At 37.5% G+C, this 17,110-nt stretch overlaps 1 protein-coding gene across 16 annotated transcripts in view; it reads right to left on the bottom strand.

Annotated features, from left to right (window-relative positions):
* Positions 1-17,110, bottom strand: part of LOC122632969 (protein turtle) — a 188,610-nt gene that overhangs the window by 49,300 nt on the left and 122,200 nt on the right. For all 16 annotated transcript variants that reach the window (XM_043820313.1, XM_043820318.1, XM_043820311.1 and 13 more), the window contains 3 exons: positions 6,978-7,108; positions 5,801-5,971; positions 4,759-5,075 (listed from right to left, as the gene is read on the bottom strand). In XM_043820313.1, the coding sequence (XP_043676248.1) occupies positions 4,759-5,075; positions 5,801-5,952 (469 nt within the window). In that variant the 5' untranslated portion in view covers positions 5,953-5,971; positions 6,978-7,108. The remainder of the gene's footprint in view (positions 1-4,758; positions 5,076-5,800; positions 5,972-6,977; positions 7,109-17,110) is intronic.

Raw genomic sequence — 17,110 nt, forward strand, 5'->3', positions numbered from 1 at the left:
TTTATTTATCACGAAAATGATACATTTTTTATTTAGTACTTTCAGAAACTATCCATCATGTAAACTTAGTAGTTATTAAGGACTTGTAATCTTATTCCTTCTTCATGATTATTTTATGATACTTGCTAACGAGAAATTTGCAAGTTCGTTTTGGAATGCATTAAAATCAGGATGCTGTGGGAGAAGATTTGCGTTGTTAATTAACCAAACGCAAAGATGTTATAATGAAACATGAGAAAATATCACGGTAATGCTACACGATATAAAATGCACACGCATGAGTTCATCGGCGCACTCTCTCTCTCTCTCTCTCTCTCTCTCTCTCTCTCTCTTTTCGCAGTTGCTTTTATAGAGAAAGAAGAAGAAGAAGAAGAAGAAGAAGAAGAAGAAGAAGAAGGACAAGCAAGAAAGACCCTCGAACATTTTACCAGCCAAATTTGCAAGTAGCGACGAAGCGTGAAATTAACGAGACGTTGCATCGGATCTTTCGCTCTCTCTCTCTTTCTCTTTCGCACGCAAGCACACCACGACTGGCGTAAGTTAAATAGTTAAAGCACCTGTTTAAGGCTGCTTCGCTTTTGCCGCTAACGTTATGCTTCTACGCGCGGTTGAACCATGCCCGAGAGGAGAATAACGCAGACCGGGCTAAAAGCAATTAACCGATACTAACGAGTATTCCACAGCCCTTATATTCTGAAGACTCGAGAATTGATATTAATTATTTAGAAAGAGGTAAGCGGATATTTTCGAAGTCGAGAGCTGAAGACGAAGAAAATTGCTAGTCTTTAATTAAATCGAAAGACAAATATCCATTGTAGTTAATTATTAAGCAATTAAAAGAAGTATTTTTGAAATGACATTAAGGCAGTTTTTATAACATTGCAATTGTGATCAAACATTGGCAATTTAATTTTCCTGCAAACTTCTACTACAATGATTTTTCGACACGACCGATGTTTATTACCGTCATTACCATGATTCTTCTCGTGGAACGTCATCTGTGCAATGTTGTTCGGTCTCGCCAACCATCTGTGCGATGATCACGACCAATACCATAATCATTCTACGTATTTGCAAGTAATGGCTCAAAGTTATCGGACATTTTAAACGGCGATACTCTTTTTCCTATGATTAATTGCAGTTTTAAGACCAAAGATGATTCACACAACTTATCGCGATGCTATTTTAAGCGAAGATCACAAAGTTGTAAACTTCTCGTGAAGATCGTTAAGATTCTTGGAAAAAAATTTATGGTCGTATAACGTAGTACCGTTAAAAGAAAAATAAAACTTTTCTCACTACAGTAGTCATCGTCATATCAATCGATTTCCATTATTAATTTCCAAGACAAAATTCTTTCCGTTTTTTTTTCTTTTTTTTTTATCATACAACCGTAACTCATTCAACGAAAGATTTACGAGAAGGATATAAAATTTCCTTTGCGAAAGTAAATGTCTCGATTTCACCTTTTCGAGGAAGAAATTACTCGATTCGACGATTTTACGTGAATTTAAAAGATATTACGAGAGCAGAGAGCGAATGGAAAAGGCGAACGACGCTTCGTGAATTCCGGTTGAAAATAATTGGGAAATAAATAAATTACGAGCGTTAGGCGGCAAAGTTTTGGTAAAACGGCGACGACGTGGTATGGTAAGAGAAGGGATGGGAAATAATGCCGCACAAGCGGCGATCACAATGGCCGCTTTACACCCATGCCCCAACTTAGAAAACTTTCTATATTAAACAACTTTTCCGCTAATTTTGCTATTCTCTTTTTTCGTCATTTTCTCGTATTTTCCGTTTCACCCCCAGTCCACTTCCTCCTCCTTCTCCTTCTTCTTCTTCTTTTGCTACACGCCTCCGGTCCACTTCAATTTCTCTCTCTTTCTCTTTCGTTCTCTTCTGTACCGTTTACAGCGTTTCTCGGTAATTTTGTTCCTTGCTTTCTCTCTCTCTCTCTTTCCTATTTTTTCTTTTTTCTTTTTTTTTTTTTTTTAATACTCCTCTCGTGCACAGCGTGGCGCTATAAAAACGTCTGCCATCGAGGGCGGAAGCTCGAAACTTCTCACGTTCAACTTTCCCGCCGTTTTAATTACCAAAGTACTATTCACTCGAATCTTTAAGGAAAAAAATAAGAAAGAAATAAATCGATGCTATCGAATCATGTAAAATTAATTTTTATCGCATAAGAATATCTTTTGTAGCAACGATTTAATTATTTCTCATAGGCGTTTTTGTATTGCGTTTAATTACGTTATTAAAATACGTTTTCGTAAGGACGTTAAACGTCGCCTACTTAAACGCGAAGATCCTCATTAGAATGTTGCGACGTTCACTCCGACTTTCAAATCCATTCAGTTGATCCTTTGTAAAGCTAATGGAATATAATTAACATGTAATTCCGACAAATTTCATTGTGGTAAGTCTAACAACGTTTATGAAATAAATACGTACAATGTATAAACATTCGAAAGTAATTAATCGTCAATGCAATCGGATAATTAGAAATTTTCTCATATTTTGTCTCACATTTATTTATTCTCGAAAAATTGCGAAGAAAACTTGGATAATCCAACTGGACGGACGTACCTGCATGTACTAATACGCACACATGTAAACATGAATATACAAAGATTTGCGTCTCCCTACATCTGTTATTTACAGCGTATAATTATGACAATCTCTTTTTAAAGGAGATTTAATAAAGCTGCTCTCATTAACGATACCAGCGAGGATAACAAGTGCGACACAGCCAAGATTGCTGTGCTTTAATACGTTAACTGTGTATAATAACATACACGAGCATGAACCAAAAAAAAGAAGAGAAGTAGATGAAACGACCGACGCTTTGATGCATTTCAAAGTACTTCCAAGAGATATAAAAGTGATATTAAATTCGATAATTACTCTCGTGCGGTGTGGTCGTACATAGTCGAGTCTGAAAACAGTTGTCGACAATACTTTTTGTTTCTTTTGCGGCTAATAATTGTATCGATAAAATATTGTATAATTTCGTTAGTTAACTATTAACACACTTCTTATATTACTTTACGCCTGTAATCATTGTGATTATACTTATACACCCATAAACGTTTCTTTCTTTTTTCTTTTGTCCTTTCTTTTGTCGATTAAAATATATTCTCTCAAAAGGATAACACCACATAACTTCAAGAGAAATCATAACAAAGTAATCGCGCTTAATGGAAAATCCTTAAGAGAAAATGTAATTGCAATTAGGCGTTTCAACGTTAAAAGAGGATTATTAATAAAGATAATTAAAGATGGTAATCTCTTTGAAAGAGAAAGAAAGAAAGACGTCATCTCGTTCCAATTAAATATCTTACGTTATTCACGGAAAAAGGAAGTAAACGAAATGACGAAGATTCATTATATCGATCGTCAAGTTTAATATCAAAATGTTAATTTCAAAATTTTCTATTATTTTACCGCTTTTATTCGGAAAGACATATCGCTAACGTTAAATATCCTTAAACGTTTCTTACTAATGTTAAGAATTTTTTACATTGATAAAAACCACGTTTTTTCAGTTTGATCGTTAGGCCGTTGAAAGAAAGTCATTTTCTCGTCCGATTTTGAGGATAAACCAAAGAGAAAGAGAGAGAGGGAGAGAGAGAAAGAGAGAGAGAAAAAAGAAGAGAAGAGAGAGGAAGTAAAAAAAACGAAGTCCTCCTCAAAATTGTTCAGACTCGTCGAAAAACTGCTTCGCCGGGTAGGACGGATGCTATCAAAGCGAATTCAACGCTGCAAAAGAGTTCAAAGTCCCGTTCTCTCTCTCTTTCTCTCTCTCTCTCTCTCTCTCTCTTTCTCTCCCTCTTTCTTTCTTTCTTTCTCTTTTCTCGCAATAGACGACCCATTCACGCTCTTGGGTGTGTAGCGTCGGACGGAAGCTCTTTCAAATTGAAATTCGTATAACGCGTCACTCGTTCCACCGCAAAGACACGTTTGAGTCTCGTGAAGAACGCCGGAGTGTCGTATCTAAGCGCGTCCTAATAGTTTTCTAGAGACACCAACGATGAACATAAAAGTCAAGATGTGTCTCTTGCTTATCGTTGATAGCTTACAACTTTTTCATACATTTTTAAAATCAAGATTTCGTCTCGTGGAAAGAGAGATTTTTCTCATTCTAACTGAACGATACGAAGATTCGAAGTGAACGTGGACGTTGAGAATCAGAATGCAGGGAATATCTTGAATCGTAATTAATTATCGGTTAATTGGACACGTAAGTACCATCGGGCTGGTACGCAATCCACAGTTATAAGTCACTTCGCTCTAAATTGACATCGTTACGATTCCGACTTCAGCGTATCTGTGCACAGTACACTGAATTCGGAATCGATCTATCAGTTCTACTCGAGAGACCATGGGGTATCTATCAGTTTGGTCGGAGAAACCTAAATTATCTAACGAGATGAATACTAATCGATAATACTAATTTTACGAGAAAATTGAAATAGTTGATATACTATATAATAATAGATGAGAACTATATAACAAAAGGATTAAATGTTATCGATAGTAGACGAGTTGCTAGAAACAACTAATTCTAACAGCTTAGTGAACTTATTAGAGTTTCACTAATTGAAAAACGATACGTAAAACGTTATAAATCGCTTATCTCTTCGAGATTTCGAGTAACAGATTGAGAAAAATATTGTATAAAAGTTTGCTTTACGAATTTTGTCAGAAATTAATAATAAAATAGAAGTAATTAGTAATTAATCGAATAAGTTTTACCTGGTGTGACGAGGAGCACGATGCCCAAAAGCAAAGTCCTTGTCGCCACTTCCGCAATCTGCCGGAAGTCCCTGCGACACCATCGCAGTCGCTGCTTCCTCTCACCTTCCCCTTCCGTCGTCGCTTCCGCCTCATTCTCGATGCGGTCGAAACTTTTCGTGGAAAACCTCAGCTTCCCGTGGAAGGAGCCATCGGATCCTATTACACGCCTCAAAATTCTTCTCTCTTCCGTATCCTCCTCTTTCTCTCGACGTTTATACGTCCGGGAACCTGTACACGTTGGCTGGCCGGAAACGAGAATCGCTCCGAACTCAGCCCTTTCAAAAGAACATTTACCATACCGCATGTATAACGCTATCGATTTATATGATTTATTTCCTCGTCACAAATATTCGAACAAATAAATACCCAACCGATTGTTATTACATCAAAATGACGAATGAACATATGTATTTTGTTGTTTACTTTTCTTACTGATAATCCATAAAAAAAGTCATTCGACTTGAAAGACTGTCTGAATACTTCTATAAATAATTATTCGCTTGTATCCTTTGTAATTAAACGCTCAACGCGGTTCCGCAGGCTCGAGTACACTGGTGATTTGTGGTCTTGCAGAACGTACGATCGGTGATATCGATTGGTAATACCTCGTTCTAACGAGATTCACTAACTCCATGTGACAAAGTGTACGCTTGATAATTAATACCGATTAGCATAATCGTTAAACGTGTAACTATTTATCTTCTCGTAATTGATTACAACGTTCTCGATCGACTATAAAACTTACGAAGTATACGTCGAAGCGCAATTACAACCAGTATGTCCCAAAAAAATTCTTTACCTACGTATTGTTAGATTATTAGAAATGTTAATTACGTATTTAAAAGTTACGTAGAAATGACAAAGTATAATAGTAGGTTAGATTACGAGGAAAATAACAAAGTAGTAGGTTAGTTCTAGTTCGCTCTATAGAAGAAGTAACGATCATTGCTTCGAATAATGTTCGTCGGTTCACGTTATTATTTCGTTACGCTTCACTTACTTGTCCTCATCCTCGCAAGTGCCATTCTCCGCAGGTACGTAGAAACCATCTTGCCTTAGGGAAAGAGGATTCTCAGAAGAATTTCGTTCGCAAGACTGGGACTCGAGCCTTCGCCGGAGGTCCGTGGCTTGTAGCCCTCCTCCGCCCCCCATACCCCCGCTCCCATAGTATCTACGATCACAAACACGATTCGTGAAGAGGTAAAGTCACTTAGAGCGTGTTTACTCGACCGTTCGTCCGTTCGGTGTTGCGTCGTCGGCTATACTGACGAGATTTTATATACAAAGATTCAACTACGTAATGCCATTTGCGTATAGTAAACACAATGACTCACCTTGTAAAAGATTTTATGTCGAGTTATTTATTTACTTTATATAATTGTCGAATATAAAACTTTCGAAATAAAAATATTATTTTAACGAACAAATGTTATTCATTTTAATGATCCTTATAAAATGTTCTAATATATCGAGTTGTATTAATGGTTCATAAAATCTCGGAGGCGCGGGGGAGGTTGATAAACCTCAGAACGGATAAAGGAAAACGAAATCGGATAATCGGTCTTTTATTATCCAACTCAAGGACTGCTTGCACCGAGTGAAGACCAAACGATCCTCGTATTCGATGCGATTGAGAAACTAAAGAAAGATTTTTACGTCTTCTCACGAACGAGTTTACTCGACTCCACTTAAAAGCCATCGAAATTCGATGGGTATTGTCGATAGCATCGTATCTTATCTCCTTCATCGTCTCACTTTCCAATCGGAAAATGAGATTCCCATTGGAATCGTTTCTCTTTAAATCGAACATCGGTCTACGCGAATCGATATAGCTCTTTGAAATCGAGATAAAGGCTATCGTCACGATATTTCGTGTTAAATAATTCGTCGAATGATTCAAACGACTTCAAAAGAGATTATTGCGAGAGTAAAAGGATTCGAATCTTTTCTATATTATTAGTATTATCGTCGGTGTTGTAATAATTTGCCACTCAATGAAAAAAATTCATGATTATAAAAACTATAATGAACACACTTGATACTTTTTACACTTACACACTTAATGAACGCACGAATACTTTTTGCACTTACTCACTCTATATCGATCGTTCTAATTATAATCAAATTTCGAAGAACATTAGAATAGTAATTAGAGATAATTAAAAGAGATACGTTACCCCTGCCGCTCCGCCGCCACTACCGCTCTCCGGATCGCCCGCCTCGTTTGCCGATTTTCACGATCCTCCTCGCCACTTTCAGCTTCTCCTCGAGAGCCACCTTAACCACCGTAGCGTGTTGCTATCATCACCTGAAACGAGCGAGATATTGCGATGCTTTAATGGCGTTCTGCATGACAATATACGCCCGACGGGATATACATTTTATGGCTAATGTTACAACCACGGAATATAACGCAAACGCCCGCGCATGCGTAACCCCTTTATCTCGCCGAATTTTCCGAGTAACGTGGCTTTAAACGATACTCTCGTGTTACCTACACGCGTAAATATGCATATGTGTACGTGTATTGCGCGTGGGTATACTAAAAGAGGTTGCTTTGAAATCGAGTCGCATAAAATGAATTTTCTCCCTCTCTCTCTCTCTCTCTGCCTCTCTCTCTCTCCTTCTAGATAAGGCAAAGATCAATGCAGCTCGTTCTTACATCAATGACGAGACCAAGACCGTCGAGAGATCTTGAATCGGTTGAAAAAACCTTGCGTTGAACTCACCGAATAAAATGATATTCCGATTGTAGTTTTGGGAACGACAAGAGATCAAAAAGCATCCGGTGAAAGCTTTGAAATTTTTGAATTATAACGATTATATCGTTGTCGACATTATTATCTCGAGTATTATTCCTACGTTGCTCAAAAGATGCATAAACGCATCGTCCTACTTTGCGAGTAACTTTCTTTTCTTTTCGAATTCGAAAGAAAAATTGCCGTCCTTTGTTGCGCCAAACTCACTCTAATTTTCCGAGATTTATTCAATTACATTTAAATCATCTCACAAAACTTACAACTTGTCCAGAGCTTATGTGACTCAAAGTAAATAATCTTAACTAGTCATGAACCCTTCAACGAACTACCATCTGCATTGTTAAAACAACGATAGTTTCAATGCGAAGGAAAAGTTTAAATTGCATCAATTGCGGTGAAAGCCTTCGCTCTCGAGCACGATCGAGACTCGTGGAATTCCCTTCGTGCCGACGACGGTGATTCGATGTAGTGGAAACGTGAATCGAATCGATTAGTAGTAGCTTGCACGTGTTCGTGCGAGGGTGGGAGAGAGGAGGGGAAACGATCGAATCAATTTAGATTGAAGGGAGAAAGAAGAGTGATTGTTAAACCATCGCCATAATCATAACCCCTTTCATTATTCGCAAGGGTATCGTGTGATTCGATGATAATAAAGATAGAGAAGTATGTAATTAACCTATCGAGAAAGTAATCCCTTCATCTCTTTTGTCGATCGGAACGATCGGTCGAATTAACTGAAAGTATAGGAAGGTATTATAAATGAAGATAAAAATTCGAAACGAGTAGAAAGAAATTTTAGAATTCAGTTCTTTTGAGTTGAAATCGAAGAATATTAGTTGAACGTGGTATACTTATAAAAGCGTTGTAATAAATAATTCAAATAAGGTAATCAATGATTTTTTACGTTTCTCCGATGATCCTTAATGAACTCTTGCCCGAGTTAGGAATATCTAATCTAGATAAGTGCGAGTTTATTCTCAAGAAACATGCCTGCCTAACGTTTACGAGCGTGTCGATAGTAAAGCGCCGATCCTAGCAGTGTCCTAACTAAGTGTCTACTGCCTGTAAGGACTCCCGCGGTGATTGACTAGAGTCAATGACCATCGAGTATGGAAAGGAAAGAGAACTCTCCTTGAAGTAGCGCGATTGTAAAAATTTATGAGCAAAAAGAAAAACGTAGAAAATTTGAAAGAAAATAAAAATGGATTTTACGAGAGTAGCAGAGCAAAATTGTCACGCACGATGTTTTTCTATATTTTATAAAAACTTCAAATAGAGGGTCAAACTGCTTTGACAAAGCAGTGCTGGTAGAGTACTTCGTTACGGTGTCTGGTATTCTCTGAACGTAAACGTCTAATGTTTTATAATAGCAGATCAAAACGAACATTGTTTGTAAAGGAACAAAGGTGTCGTGAGATCCAATAAACTCAGCGCGTTTGACGTGCTTAAAAGATATGTCGGAAAGTAATAAAAAGAATCATGAAATAGAAAAGCTTTTTTCGATTTCTAATTTTATTTCCTTCCATCGTTCCCATCATTCATTCCACGTTCCAATAAAAACATCAATTTCGCTGAAATCTATTCGAACACCATGGGGTCGTGAAAAAAAGAAAACATTATTGCAAGTCATAAAAGTCAACGCTAGTAGTAGACAGACAGGAATATTCCAAGTGGAGTTTTCGAGGATCGAGTATCGGACAACTACTCGCCTTTATCACCGTTATCACTCTTGGCGTAAAGTCACGTTTTAGTGGCCCACGGTCAAACTATCGTAAGTCCAGATGCTAGTCGGCTAGAAGTACTTCTTCCCTCACGATTGAGTCGAATGAACCGGTTATAAGGTGTGAGATTATCTCCATTTCTCTCTCTCTCTCTCTCTTTCATTATATACTGACATGCATGTATGTACATATATACGTAGATAGAAGTCAACACGAGAGTAGATAGATGTGTATGTACGCGCATATCTGTGATAGCTGGTTTATACTCGGAGAGCCGTCAGCACCTCAACAAGAAGGGATGATACGAAGGGATGATACGGGAGAGGGAGAAGGAAGCACAGTGCTAATAGAAGGTGCAGAGAGCGAACTGTTTGAACAATGGCACATGTCGCCCGTGCAATTGCGCACCGCCAAACGGGCCACGACACCGGCTGTCATAACCCGTCTTCGTGTTCCTCGGTTATTAGCACCGAGCCGGTGGGATTGACCAATTTCTCTCACGGTATCTCTTGCATATCGTAATCCGAATTTCTGGTTAGCCGAATACCTTCTAATTTCTTATCTCTTTTACGTATTTTTCCTATCAATACTTTCCTCTCTGAGAAATAATTCGTTGAAAAGATTTTCTAATATCGATTAGCCAGGTTAGCGATCGTAATCGTTTAAATAAATCAAGATAAACTCGTTTGAAAGAACCGTTAAATGACAGGAAAGGCTTGTTGTAGAAGGCAACCAGGTGTCGAGGACGAATATTAGCGATGGTTAAGAACAGACTCCTCTGTAATTACGTAAATTACTGCGAGGGTAATTGAAAGGGAATCCTAATGAACGTACGGACTCGTATCGTGACTATATCTGTTCCTAACTGTGATTACTTCTAAATGAAGAAGAAGATAATTGGAAAGTAGGAATTACTCTTACGTAGTACTCACGTTCAGAGCATTGCTATCTATTTTCTATGCTTATATGCTAAAAGGTACCCTATAATTACAGCTTTAAGATACAAGAATTCTCAGAGATTATTGTTAAAATCAAACGGAAGTTTTACATAATACATGAAGTAGGACTCTTGACGCTGGAAAGGAAGAAACTATAGTTTCGAGAACACTTCTAGAAGTATAAGGAACGATTCTAGAGGACATCTTTCAGGCTAGGGTCTTAACAAGAACCTTAACAAGACGGTCAAGCATTACGCATGCAATCACGACTTTGTTTGTCCACGTTCCATTTCACTCGGACAAGCCTGGTCATTCAGAAGAAAACTCGCCCACTCAACTCTTTTAAAAGAAGGTAGAGCATTAATGGTAACCTTGGACTCGTCCTCGAGCTTTAAATCGTCGATGTCAAAAAACTAAGCTCTCTGAAAGAACAGAAAGAAAGAGGAAATGATAAAAAGGATCCATCAAAGACGATGTTACAAAAGGCGATGTCGCGGGCCAAGTCAGGTGACATTTCTTCGCACCCGAAAATTCTCTAGACATGCAACACGTAGATGATTTTTTAAAATAAGACCTTCCTTGAATCATTAGCAGTTATATATTCAGGAGCATACTCCTATAGCATATATACCAAAGCTTCAACAGTTTCCTGCTTCATTATATAGATTCTCTTCTCTTCTATCCTTTTCTAAATCTCTCGTGCGCGCGCGCGCATGTCTCAACGTAGACCATCTCGAGGCCTTTCAGCTTCCATAACCACTGAGCATCTATCCGTCACGAAATCTGTTTGAACGTCCTCCTAGCACGATGATGAGGATGTTAATTATTACCGTCAAGGTTCACCCTAACTACGAAGAGAGAGAGGAGGGAGAGCTAGAGAGAGAGAGAGAGACAGATCTACTAACAGCGCGCTGAAATTCCGGGATGAAAGGGAAGGAAGGCGAGGTCACTCGATAGCGTTGCTGATGATTCTTACTGACCAAAATCCGAAGAAAGTTCTTTCTTAATAAAAGATTCACATTGGGAAACGCGTCACGTTTTCTTTGAAAAAATGTTTTCTTCGAAATTTTAACAAAATTCCGTATTTAATATATTTCTTCGAATCATTTTATTAATAATAGATCACTTTAGAAATTCGTAATCAGAGAATACTCATTAAAGTATTTCGATGTACGGTCGATTTATTCTTAAAACCGAAACCATTACCTTAGTTTAAACTGCCTATCAGGATTGAGTCGGCGTTCATAATCGCGTTATACCCACACGAATACGGAATCCGCTTTGGCCAGCACCCTTCGTTGTGCTCGTTTCATCGAAGATGCGGATTCGTTGAAGACTTAATTATTCAGTCTCAATTAAATCTGCTCAGTCTCTCTCTCTCTCTCTCTCTCTCTCTCTACCTCTCTCTACCTTGCTCAACCTCTCTGCTCCTCTCTACAATTAATCCTATTATGTGCTGGTCAAAATCGAGGAAGAGAACTCTTCTGGTTTACGCGTTCCTCACTTTAACCCGTTAAACGGATTGCTCCGTTGGTGTTCGTATTTATTTTATCTTCTTCCTCACACTACCAGAGTTTTTCTTTCACGTGAATTTTGAATTAGGGACAATGGTCTTTTAACGATTATTCGTCAAAGTTTCGGAATATATCGATCGTTTCTATATTAAACTTTTCCCTTTTAATATTTCATTAGTATGTTCGATAAAACTATTATGGATCATAATAGCGAGAGATTACACTACTATAAAACTTTGCATTTTACGTTTCAAAGTTTTTTGCTATGAAAGACTCAAAGAGACCGTAATCAAAAGTTGTTGAACACTGTGCGTCTCTGAAAAGTCGTAAAAACTGAATTCGAGATATAAAAATCATGAAAGTGGAACGGTAAATATCAGTCGAATTTTTGTTCTCGCTCGAAATAATATATATTTTGAATAATATGAACGACGAAGTGAAAAAGCAATATGTATTGTTACTTTGTAAATAAAATAACGTGAGTGTGAACGTATGAAATAAAATATCGAAAAATCAAGCCAATAAAAATTGAAAAATAATGTAAATTCCAACACAAGTATTTGAGCAAACGTTTTTATGTAACAGGTTCGCGTTGAAGTTGAAGAACGTAAGAATTACAAAAAATATAGAAAGAAAGATGCTCTGATGCAAAGTGAAAAAGATTGAGGCGGCTCGAACATGAAGAGTAACGTAAAGCAAGATTGACTAGAGATAAGATATAGACCCTTGATATTTTTTACATAAACGCGTTGTTTGCTCATCTCTATCATCAAGAAAGAGATATTCAACGAAGACTAGCGTTTCTTTTTTCAGTCACGTTGTCTCTTCTCTCGCGAGGAAACAAACATTCTCTTTTCGGAGAAAATAAATCAAGAAAAAAGGCAAATTTTTTTTCTAAACAAAGTTTTTAAAGAATCCGAACGCTCGTAAAAGAAACAACATCGATACTCGACATGTAGACCACTTTTTCTTTACCGAAGAAAGACTTATATCGAGTTGCGTGATTTATTTCCTTCGCGAGGAAAGAATAAATCCGGCGAATTTTTGAATCCGCTAAGCTTCGCGGACCGCGAAGAAGGATGCTGCGCCTCGCAGCGTATTTTCTACGTCGTGAATCGAGCCGAAAGAGGGAGAGAAAACAAGAAGGCAAAATGAAAATGTAGTATGCATAAGTCGAGTACGGAATAGGAATGGCGAGGGAGGCGAGGTTGGAGGAGACAATACATATTATGCAAATCTTGGTCTGAAATAGCTTCGAAAGAATTTCGAGGAGAGTCGAGATATCGATCTGACTTAAAAGTAAAAAAAAAATCCGATTATATCTGCGCACTGTTTTTCTCGTAATAACTAAAATTAAATGAGAGTTAAAAGTAATATTGGTTCTAATTAAAACAAATTAAAACAAATGGCATCGAATAAAATATTTTATTAAAATACTTGAAATAATTTTCAGATTAATATTAAACTTTGGTATTTATCTATAATTTATTGTATACGATAAAAGTTTATATAAACATTCATTGAGATTGCAAATGTGTAGATGCCATATCGTGGCCGGAAACGACGAATATCGTATACGAGTTTACTCGTTGAACGTGGGATTGTTTATGGACCGAGAGAATGGTCATAGAAAGGTAAATGGGAAAGAGAGAAAGGGAAGAATTGGACCCGAATAGGTGGGAGAGGAGATTCAGCGAACCAAATTGTTCAACCGCACTTTACTCCCTTATTGTGTCGTCGAACAGCTTCGAACTCCTGTAATTGACTCCGTTTACCTACGATATCCGCTTCAATTCACAGAATACTCCTCTCCAACTTCCTCTCTTCATCTCTATCCTTCTCTCTGTCTCTTCTTCTCCTACTATTTTAACAGGATGTACCTATCCAACTCTAAATTAATTTCGCACAGGACTATCGTTTACCGATTATTCGACTCGGGCAAGTCGATATCGAATTTCGTCCGAGTTCACCCGCCTAATTTCACTTATGTATAATTTAAAAGGATGAACTTTTCGTAATTGGAAATAAAGAAATCATGTAAAGGAATATAGTGAAAAATTTAAATAATAAAAATTTGTTCTATTTCAAAGTGTATTAGAAGGAAACTTTTTCAACAGACTCAGAAATTAGGTGTATGTACTTTCGGCCAGATGAAAGGATAAAAGCTTTAAAAGTTTATGCATATTGCTCTGCCGTCAATAAGCTAAGTTTTCTGATCTTCACGCGAAGAAGAAAGCTTTCTGCAAGAGCTCTCGCGACTTAGAGATGCGCATGAGAGAAAATAAAAGCACACTGTGAACTCTCATCCTGTAGCTCTCTAGCGCGCGATGCATTTAAAGATTTCCGATAGAAAGATCGAAGTATTTTTAAATCTATATGCTTTATCTCTCTCTCTCTCTCTCTCTCTCTCTCTCTCTCTCTCTCTCTCTCTCTCTCTCTCTCTCTTTCGCTCCCTCTTTCCTCTCTATTCCACTATTTCTTTCTTTTTTTAACTCTATTCTTTTTTCGCAGAGTTCGCTCTACTCGCGTAAATCAACAATCGACCGCTTTGTCGCACGCGTATTCGATGAATACTAATCGTGCTTGCGGTGCGAAACAGAATTTATCGGTAAACCTGTATTCGAAAAGGGAATATTAGTTTAAGAAGCTAACAAAGATACCGTAGTTTAAGGAATAGATTGTATTATGATTCAATGATATTTTTAAATCATAAAATACACATTATTTCTTATTTCATTAATCGAATAAAATTGGAAATAACGACAGTAAGAATTCTTTATGAAAAAATCTATTATAAATATTTGTTACAAATATTAGTCGATTATTTCTGTGTTCGAGAGAAGTCAGAAACCGATCAACGAATATTGAGTATTCGCTGTATCAAAGTTGTAAGCGTGAGTGTCAAAGTCATCTCCGCAATGCAAACCAAAGGGTTTGCCAGACCAATGCCGATTCGTGCTGCAGCGTAATGATTCTGGTCTAGCTAGAACTCTCGTGATATAACGCAACGTCGATTCGCTTGCTCTTCGTCGGAAAGTCCCTACCTATGTTGGATATTCCTGTCTCATCGCCTCTCATCCCACGCTTGAAAAACACTGCAATAACAAATATTGACACGAAACGCTTCAATATCAACATACCTCTTCGATGAAGTGCAAATTCTCCTGTTATTGATCATCTTGCTAAGCGATCGTCATTGTTATCATGAAAAATATCTATGCATATTGCGTTTTCCATATTTTTCGATTCAAACAGAATCTACTTTCTATATCTCTACCGATTTCATATTCGACTAAACGGATTCAACATTACGGTTTTGCAACATAGAACAAAATTTCATTGTTAGAATAAACTCAATAAAATAAGAATTGTTATTTGTGATATTCTACGCTAACTCATACGTTAACTCATAATGCTTCATAAAATCTAATTCTTCGAAATACTTTTGTTTCCGTTCCTTCATCATTATTCGAAAACAATGAAAGGAAAATATTTATCTGTAGTATTCGATTGCTAAATCCTGCAAGAACCTTTATCTCGATGCGAATGAGAATCACATAGGTATGTTTAAGCAACGTGCTCCGTCCGATCATTGAATATATGGAAAGGTGTCGCCGATATTTGCGGTATGCCTCGACAACGTAAAGCCCTAAAAGCATTCGCAAGAGCCAAAACGACAGGTTCGTGCTACGGCATAACGACCGCTAAACGCAACCGCGGCAAAACTGGTCCTTCCCCTCTTCTATCGTTTACATTTTGTCTCTCTCTCTCTCTCTTTCTCTCTCTCTCTCTCCCTCATCCTAACGCGAGACAGAGTAAGGTAGGAGAAGCAAATCATTCGCAGCTGCATCGTAGGGGTTGCGAACCGCAAAACTGGGAACAGAGGTGCCTGGTGGCATTTCGAGCATCCCTTCCACTACTTCATCTCTTGGGAACCCACTCTTGGAGAACTCCTGGCAAGGTACACGCGCGAATTACAACAAGTACAATGTTCGACTTCCGGTTGCGTGCCGAGCGAGACTCGAGACAACCGAAGGAAGCTTCTAGGATGATCTAACTTTTTGCGGTCGTCCAAAAGCTCGTAGGACTTTACCGTTACTGGTATGGGATTCCGAGAATTCCGAAAGCTCGACGTCCAATGACGTTCACGTCGATCAACTTCCCTAAATTGGATTCTCTCAATACCGTCCACATGCACGATATCGTGATCTCCTTTCTTCGAGTATGTCCGTTAGGGTGTATCATTCTATCTCAAGTTCATTCAAGAGATTATTTTTCTTGGATATTTCTTGTATTCTTTCAATCGTATGAAATATTCGAGTAAATACTATGGAAAATGAATGTCTTATTTTTTCTTTTTTAATTTTTCTTGATTTTCCGATTTTCCTCGTGAAAGAATCTCTTACTCGTGCAACAAACAAATCTTGATTACACGCATAAAAACAATGAGAGTTAACATTGAAGGGTTAGAAGGGCAAGAACTTATTCGTTCCCGCGCCATTCAGAAAAGAATTCTATGAGATTCCAAGCTTAACTCGTGGATATTTCTCTTCCTTTATGAATATGCATAGAGGAAAGAAGAATCGAGAGATAGAGATTGTTATACCGGCGAATGTAATTCTGATCTCCATCGCTGATTGCGCGGTATCTATGCAAGAGAAATATTATTTTTTTTATTATTTTTATTAATATGAACTCTCTCGTTTTTCTACGGGTCTAATTAACATGCGTAAAATATCCTTATTTGCAGCGAATGATAAATGCTAGATTTTAAATCACTCGCCGAGATATAAATGAGTAGCGACGTTATAGTCATCATAGATACGTTTCTAATAATAGAGTACTAATAATTACCTTCATGCTTGATTAAATATTTTATCGACGTTGTATGCAATTCTCTTCCCAATCCCATATATCTAAATTTCACACGGAGTCTATTAAATATACATATTCAATCATCGCTTATACACACGGTTATACAATTTCTACCCAACAACGAGAAAGAGAACATCCGCAAACCGATCTGAAGTTGTCTTGTCAACTTTTCATTGACCGCCTCTCTTTCTCTCTTTTTCTCTTTCATTTTCTCAGCGCCATTTCATTTATTCACCTCGAACGGTGCTAAAGTGACTTCCATCGTTGAAGCGAGAGAAAATTGATCGATAAATTCTCTACCCTCTTCGGTGTTCGTTGTTTCGTTCGCTTAATTCGAAATCCAACGGAGAGGAAGAAAAGTATAACGCACGTTGACGATTTTTCTAACGAGCAAACTTGGAGAAGAAATAAAAAAAAAAAGAAGAGAAAGTTTATTCCCATATAGTTATATTACTTCCAAATCTGTTACAGAATTAACGAACTATAAATTGACGCAATTAATT

The sequence above is a fragment of the Vespula pensylvanica genome, chromosome 11 (assembly GCF_014466175.1).
Source record: "Vespula pensylvanica isolate Volc-1 chromosome 11, ASM1446617v1, whole genome shotgun sequence".
NCBI lineage: Eukaryota > Metazoa > Arthropoda > Insecta > Hymenoptera > Vespidae > Vespula > Vespula pensylvanica.